The sequence below is a fragment of the Mesoplodon bidens genome (genome assembly GCF_964165515.1).
Source record: "Mesoplodon bidens genome assembly, contig: HAP1_SCAFFOLD_49, whole genome shotgun sequence".
In the NCBI taxonomy this organism is placed as follows: Eukaryota; Metazoa; Chordata; class Mammalia; order Artiodactyla; family Ziphiidae; genus Mesoplodon; species Mesoplodon bidens.
In genome coordinates this window covers 927766-936007 of record NW_027671810.1, presented here as the reverse complement: position 1 = coordinate 936007, position 8242 = coordinate 927766, and the positions used below count along the sequence as shown (strand labels likewise).

General features: G+C 47.0%; 1 protein-coding gene across 1 annotated transcript; it reads right to left on the bottom strand.

Annotated features, from left to right (window-relative positions):
- Positions 1 to 1162: 1162 nt before the first annotated feature.
- LOC308611001 (spermatogenesis-associated protein 31A6-like) lies at positions 1163 to 4192 on the bottom strand. The gene is given in 4 exon segments (XM_081259953.1): positions 1163 to 1820; positions 1823 to 3318; positions 3547 to 3607; positions 3963 to 4192. Coding segments are annotated over 2 exon segments (1890 nt in total). The 5' UTR covers positions 3189 to 3318; positions 3547 to 3607; positions 3963 to 4192; the 3' UTR covers positions 1163 to 1296.
- Between the last annotated feature and the right edge of the window lie 4050 nt (positions 4193 to 8242).

Sequence of the window (8242 nt, the reverse complement as noted above, 5' to 3'; positions counted from 1 at the left end):
CACCTATTGTTAACTTATCCTTCCTAAAAGTCAAGAGGTGATGATGTGTAAGCTTATTAAATATAGTATTAAGAGATTAACCTTCCCTGATTTGCTTTACTTCTATAAGTTTGACCTTCTGTTTTGACCTAAAGGTGGTTTCTCTAGGTCTGTGATCTTAGAGTTGGAATAGGGTAGAGACCCTGGGGTGGGGCCATGATGAGCTACTGGACCCTTAACTTTTCCTCCCCTTTAGGCCTTTAGATGGTGCTTGTATGTCAGGGGGCTGCTCTTTCAGAACTGCACATTTATGGGAATCTGGTACCACTTTGCCTCCTTCCTTCGATCCAGGGATTTTTCTACACCTACATCCCACCCTAAATTCACAGTGTTTGACCATCAGATAGTTACTACCCACAGTCACACCCCTATTCCATTCATCCAAAACTCCTTCTCTGGGGTTAACATAGAGTGGAAGGTAGGTGACCCATGAACATAGCCATTCATTTATATGGGACTGCACTCAACACAGCCCTCAGCAGCCTCCCTGATACTCCCCCCACCTACACACACAGAGCTGGAAATGCCATCCTTGTTGCTGCTCTAAAGTCTAGGAAAAACAGAGGTGGGGGAGGGTGATGCTGTACATTTTATTATGCCTAAGCTAAAAGGGGTTCATAGGGCATATCTCAATCCCAGCCTTCAGCAGAGAGAGAAGGAACTCTTAAGAGCAGATGTTGGATATTCCCTACCAAGAGATCCAGGGGCAAGATTTCTCCCGTTTCTGAACTCAGAGCCCATACTCTATTCCCCCCAAACTTCCATCCACTTGGCTCTGACACTTCCTGGAGCCTGAATTGCAATGTCCGGCCCTATCGTGTAAACCTATCCACTACAGTTGCACAAAGTTCAAAGTAGCATAGAAGAAGGAGAAAGACTGGTTGAACCAGGTCCTTGGGTGTGGGTTACATAGGTTTTTCCCATCTCATTGTTAGAGTAATTTTGGTTTGTGTAATGACAGTATCATAAGGTGCAATGAAGGGACACGAGACAAGGAGCAAGCTTGTGATGCTACTGTCCACCTCCCTCCATGCCCCTCCCTTCTAGAAGACAAAGTGCACAGCACAGACAGCAGCCATTACACTATGCTTTTATTAGAAAAAAAAATGTATATATATATATATATATATATATATATATGTATTGGGGAACATTAAATATCTTGGATGTGCTAATGAGAAAATCATTTTCTCTACATGGACTGAATTTTTACTTGGAGACATGTTTTCCTACTAAAGGGAAGACTAAAGAAGGATTTTACTGTCGACCAGGCAAGACACCTCCCCAAAGATGACAATGCCTTGGACAGTAGTGTTGATGGCGGGCTGGGGTACCTGGAATCCTTGGCCCATACTGGCAGGTACTAACTGAAAACAAACTCTTCTTGGGGGGCAAGGATGGGAGGCACCTTAGGCCCAGCTGCTCATCGTCGAACCTTACACTTTTCAAACTATGTTGGTGTCTGACTTCCCTTTCCCTGATAGAACAACTCTGGCCCTTGGAGGTGGCTTTATGACTGCAGGCTGTATAACCCATCATTCTCCCTTGCTCTGGGTAGGAGGTAAGCCTATGGTAGCAGAAACACCCACATACTGGGACTTGGAATTCCAGTTTGTGTTCATTTAACTTTGTGGCATGAAGTCCATGGTGAATTGCTCTTTTTTCTTCTGGGATCTGTCCAACAGCTGTCATGCGTGCCCGACCCTCAGCAGTCTCACTCTTCAAGGTTGATCTGCTTTTGACTGATCCGTGACTCTGGGCAGTGGCTGATATGGGCTTTTTTTTTGCAGAGCATCTCGACCATTGACTTTTTTCTTGGGGAAAATCCACTTTAAAAATAGCCTCATCCTTTTTCTGAAGAGGCTTTCTGGAGGGCTATGTTTCTTCTCTGGCATGAGCTGGAGACATCTGCTCCCAATAGAGTCTGTTATTCCCCTGACCTGGGCAGGGCGGCTCATACTTCCAGCTTGAGAGGTCCCTAATTCTTTAAACCTTTCTTCATGCTCTCCTGGTTTATGCCTCCTACAGTCCTCTCTTTTGTAAGTAGGGGCAATCATCTTGCTCTGGCTCTCCAATGAGTCTTGGAGTTTTGAAGTTTTGGGCTCCTGCTGCCCTAGGTGGCTCCTTTGGGCTTCCATAAGGCCACTTGGCTCCTGGGAAGCTAACCTGTCTCTGGTGGGGACTCTCTGGGGATGGCACTGAGGCACCTGAGAAGCCAAGTTGTCTGCAGCAAGGAACCTGTGTTTGGGAAAGTCCTGAAGCTGGTTGTCTGACTGTACCTTTACTTTGGAGTTAAACTCACTGGCAACCTCCATGTTAAGGCATGGCTCACCTGGATGTTGGAAAACAGACAGTCTAGGTAGTAGAAAACTTCTACTGGCCCCTGGCACCTCTAAACTCCTCATATGTACATTTGTGGTTTGGGATTTTGTCAACACTTTGGTTTCCAAGATAACACTAGACTGTGGTTGAAGAGCAGGAGACTCCTTGGCCTCCACAGCCTCCCTGGCCTCTTCACCTCTCAAAGATTGGGATCCTAAGTTCACCTCCATCACTGTTACCCTATGGCAGGGGTCTCGTGAGGCCTGACCACCACTCTCCTCTCTTGGCTCATTCCTGACCATTGCTGAAATTGGACCTGGCTCTAGGCTGTCCCTCTTGACCCATTCCACACTCTCACTCTTCCAGGTTCTGCCCACAAGGCTGAGTGTGAGGGACTGAGAAGGTGGCCTGTCCTCCTGTCCAGTCAGAGAAGCCTTTGAGGGTCCATGGTAGTCAGCAGATGGAATCGCTCCCAGGGCACTCTGGATTTCCTTACACACAGCTGAGGGGGCAAGGAGAGGCCTCTTCACGGTAGGAACTGACTCTTCTGTTATCACCTTCTCTCCTGAATGAGCCTGAGGAGGTTTCTCCAGGAACTCAGCACACTTGACTGTTGAGTGGGACCCAGATACACAGGTGGCTGAAGGGGAAGTGGCAAACTGTAGAATGGTGGAGGGTTGGAACTTTTTCGACTTAAAGAGATTTATGGGCTTGAGGACCTTGAGGGGTAGGGTCCACCTGTGCTTTACCCAAAACCTTTTAATATGTGCTTCCAGCACCTCTCGAGTGTCTGGATCAGGGAAGGAAACCCTACAGGAGGTGTTCATGCAGGGTTCCCAAGCCTTCAAGCAGTATCTTCCACAGGCTCCAGCAGGCACTGCTTTGCACGTCTCACCAGGAGGGTCTGGACATGAGAGCTGATGAAAGTTGCCCTTGCCAGGAAGCCTCCCCAGGCAGCTGTAGGAGAGCAGATGGGGCCAGGATGGCTGGACAGGACAGGCAGGGGTGGGCACCTGCAGCCCAAGAACCCTCCTCTGCCCCCACACTGACTTCATAATGCCCCTGCTCTCCGTCACCCTAGGGCTTTAGCCACGCCCTCCCATGGCTCCCCCTTCCAGGGCTGGGGTCACATTAGAGGCTCGGGGAGGAAGGACGACCCAGGAGAGAAGGGGAAAGATTCTTTACCTTTGCAGAAGTGAAACCAGGTCGTGAGTCCCCTCCAGTTCTTCCAGGCAATCTCTGAAAGCTGGAAATCAGGAGACTGGGTCATGGTGGTGAAGGCAGAGGCCTAAGAGCCTTTCAGGAGGCTGAGTGCAATGGCCCTTTAAGGGAAATCTTTGGAGGATTAGACTCTGGAGCCCAAGTATCAGTGTCCAAGGCCACATGTCCCTGACAGTGATGGTAAGTCTCACTTGAAAAGGGTTTGTCCTTTGCAAAGTGCTTCCACGTTCATTAGGCTCTGTTAATTAGGCTCAGGCTCTGTTTCCTGAGGAATAAGCTCTGCCCCTGGCATCCTCAGAGACCGTGAAGCTGGGCCCTCAGGACTAGGAGAGATGGAAGCTAACTCTCGGGTCACGCAGGGCTGAATGGCAAAGGCTTACCTTTCAAAGATCCACTTTTCTTCCTACTCCTGCTCCTCCCCTTCAGCTTTACTTGATGCTGAGAGATAAGAAAAAGTGAGGGGCTAACACCCAACTCTCACTGTCCTCTATCTAGGCAAGCTGTGTTCATGAACAACATGACTTTCTACATTTAACTAAAACTCTGTGGGGTTTTTTCCCCTTTTACTTATTTTTAAAGTGGATAACAATATTTTCAGTTTTTCTTCTTTGAGGAGTGCAAAGAATTTTTTTTTTTTGGGGGGGGTATGCGGGCCTCTCACTGTTGTGGCCTCTCCCGTTGCGGAGCACAGGCTCCGGACGCACAGGCCCAGCGGCCATGGCTCACAGGCCCTGCCACTCCCTGGCACGTGGGATCATCCCGGGCCGGGGCACAAACCTGCGTCCCCTGCATTGGCAGGGGGACTCTCAACCACTGCACCACCAGGGAAGCCCAAGAAGGATTTTTTAAGTTTTAATCACCATAGATTTCTTCTGTCACTGTTCCTCTGATCAAGAAACACACACATTCTCAGACCTAAATGCCCACGTGAGCTTTGTCAGATAGGATTCTGCTTCCCAAGGCCAGACCTCCACTCCAGCCTCTTCTCTCAGGCTCTCAGGGGCTCAGCCCCAACACAGAGGAAGGTCTCACTTGAGACACCCGCTGTGGGAAGGTGGCTGGTGAACCAGGGCTCAGGGGTCAGCCTTCCTGCAGAGATTGAACTCTTAGTAATCCAGTCCTTAACCATTAGTCACTGCATTTGGGACTTGACCTGGAGCCCTCTACCATACCTGAACTCCTGGTCTAAGATCTTAGGCTAGAAATCCTCATGCCCACTCTAACCCCTCTCTGGCCTGGCTTTTCCCTAGAAGGATGATGTTCTATACTTTTCTGAGAGTTCCCATCTCAGGAGTCTCTCTACGTGGTTTAGAAAAGTGGAAATAAGAATAAGAAAAAAAGAGAGAATCTCTGCTGGGATTAAGCCAAAGGTTTCTTACCTTCCTGATGTTTCTATGTTTCCTAGGTGGTGCTAAGAATAGATTACTCTGGAAGCAGTGGAGTAACATTAGGAAGAGCCCCAGTCCACACAGGAACCCAAGGATGATATCAATCACCCAGGAAGTTGGGCTGGATCTCAGCCAGATGGCAACAATGTTTTTCAAAGAAAAGAGATTCTCCATCTTCTGAACTGCATTGCTGCCCTCAGGCAACAGAGCACTGGGAGTTTGCTTGATGGCAGAACCCCAGGCCTGCATCACAGAGCTGTGGCCTTGTCACAAAGGGCTCCTGAGTGTGGGGGAGGGGCAATACGAGAAATAGGCTGAATCACTGCCCCTCCTTCCCATCCACACCCACAGACACCTGCACCCTCCTGGGGCTTCCAGATCCCTCCTTCCAACTACTCTCATCCTGTCAGAGAGACCTTAGCCAATTTTCTCTTCATTCCATCTGGAACCTGGTTCCTTCATCCATTAGAGACCTTTACTTGAGGCCCACCAACTTGATAACTCTTGAACATCTTAAGCTGACCCTGGAAGACTAGCTGTTTCACAGACATTTTTACTCAGGATTTCCTTTGTCCTCAGCTCCAACTTTCCCGCATCATGTTTGTGTCTTGTGTAAACCCAGGGATAGAACTTGAATTTCTTTTACACTTATTTAGTTTTGTGAATTTTGAATAGTGCATGTTTTGCCTCATTTTCTATCAGAGGGAACTACACACAAAAATTAAAATAATTTATATTTCAAAATTCATAAGTATGAAAGAATTATAAATAGCTATGTAATAGGGAAGAACAAATCTGCCTCCACATGAGATCTTTTTTACTTTAATCTTTATGCTTTGTTGCCTGAGCTAACTCTGTCCATCCCTGTGATCCAGGCTGGCTCTGCACTTTTTGTAAAACAATGTTGCCTAGAGCCTGAAATATACAGGATAGACTATTTCTAAGGCTCTGACTTTTAAGAGCCCATTCATGGAGATAAAAAGTTGCAGAACAGAGAATAATAATTGTTTTCTTGGAGGTTTACAGGAACACATGACCTGACCAGGATCTGACCCATCTGGCCAGCCTCTAGAACAAAGGATCCAACACCAAGATATTTGCAACAATTAGTCATGCCCCTCCCTCACCTTGCCTTTAAGAAGGCTTTGCTGAAAGCCTTCAGGGAGTTTGGGGTTTTTCCTGGGCATGAGCCACATGTCTTCTTGCATGGCACTGTGTAAACCTTTCTCTGCTTCAAACTCTGATGTTTCAGTATTTAGCCTCACTGTGCATCAGGCACACAGACTTGCATCTGGTAACAGTTAAACCTTCAAATGATGTTTTTGTAAGTTTGTAGTGTTTATAATTCTGGAGTTAGTAAATCTTTAAACTGCACAAAAACTTTTGGGACACACTGCAAACACGCACACACACACGTACTCATTTTCCTTAGCCAATCTAGTACTTTCAAATCCAATAATCCATACTTTTCTACTTAAAAAAAAATCTTTCATATGTTGTCTCAACCCAACTTCTTAGTTTGCAATGATAAGACAGTCCCCACTCTCCAGATAAATTTTGAAATATGTGGTCTTAATCCATTAGGGCTGCTATAACAATATACCATAGACTGGGTAGATTAAAAACAACAGACATTTATTACCACAGTTCTGGAGGCTGGGAAGCCCAAGATCAAGTCACCAGTATGGCCACCTCGTAGTGAGAGCTCTCTTCCTGGTTCACAGCTGGAGCCTTCTCTCTGTATCCTCATATGATGGGAGGAGGCTAGAGATATCTCTGGAGTCTCTTTTATAAGGCACTAATCCCATTCATGAAAGCTCATAAGCACTTTTGCACGGCCCCGCCTCCTATCTTTAAGAGGTAGGATTTCAACATGTAAATTTTGAGAGAACATTAACATTCCGACATGTGCACTCATTCTATACCCGGAAGCTAGGAATGGGTTAGGGTGAGCCAAGGTCCTGACCCTAAAGGGCTGTAGGGGGAAGAGTAGGACTAGGGGTCAACCCTTGGGGCTGAGCCAGGTCTTGAGCAGCCTCTTCAGATATTCCTAGTGTGTTATGGATGTATTCTCTTTTCTGAGTGTGCCTTGCCTTTCCTGCCCCATCCTCCCAGGCCCCTGAAGCTTCAAGTCCAGCCTGAACCATATAGAAAGGGAGCTTTGAGTCTTACACAAAATCCCCTTATGACATCCCTTAGCAGTAACACAAGATTCACTGAAGGATTCACATGGTAAATATGTCTTAATGCCCCATGAGGGCTTTAAAATAATGTGTATTCTCTGCTTGTTGGTCATAATTTTATACAGTTTTAGTGGGAACGTGGGCATGTGAGGTTATTTGGCTATATTGCCATGAATGTGCACTTTCACAAACAGATCTCCTACATCTACTATTTTTCCTACAGTCTTTTCCTCCCATATGATATTCTCACCTTAATTCAACCTTTTATCAAAATTTAGACTTAGGTCTGTCACCATGTGGACATGCTTTGTAACAAAATAGCTTCAACCGAGGAGGTCAGTGGAAGGCCTGGACCAGCTATCTTGGTTCCATGATAGTAAGCAAAGGATCGCAAACTACCATGTTAAGCTTAAGCACAAAGCGAAGTTGATTTAAGCATAGGTACACTCTCAGAGAGGGAGAGAGAGAAGGAGAGAGAAAGAGCAGGCTGTTTCTGAGAACAGGCTATTTCAGCGAAGTGAAGCAAGCCCAAAGCAAAGTATATCGAAGCAAAGGTACACTCTCGGGATGGCGGGGGGGATGGGTGTACTGTTTCTGCAAATTGAAAGCAGCATTCCTATAAAGGCTTACGAGCGCTTTTTTTTTTTTAAAGAAGATGTTGGGGGTAGGAGTTTTTATTAATTAATTTATTTATTTTTGCTGTGTTGGGTCTTCATTTCTGTGCGAGGGCTTTCTCTAGTTGTGGCAAGCGGGGGCCACTCTTCATCGCGGTGCGCGGGCCTCTCACTATCGCGGCCTCTTGTTGCGGAGCACAGGCTCCAGACGCGCAGGCTCAGTAGTCGTGGCTCACGGGCCTAGTTGCTCCGCGGCATGTGGGATCCTCCCAGACCAGGGCTCGAACCCGTGTCCCCTGCATTAGCAGGCAGATTCTCAACCACTGCGCCACCAGGGAAGCCCCTTACGAGCGCTTTTAAGGAGCATTTTGCAGAGAGGCGGGGGTGAGTGACAAGGATCATTATTTGATTGACAGTCCTGAGCTATGTAACAAGTTTCCTGCTGCGCATGCTCTCATCCTTGAATCCCCAAGAA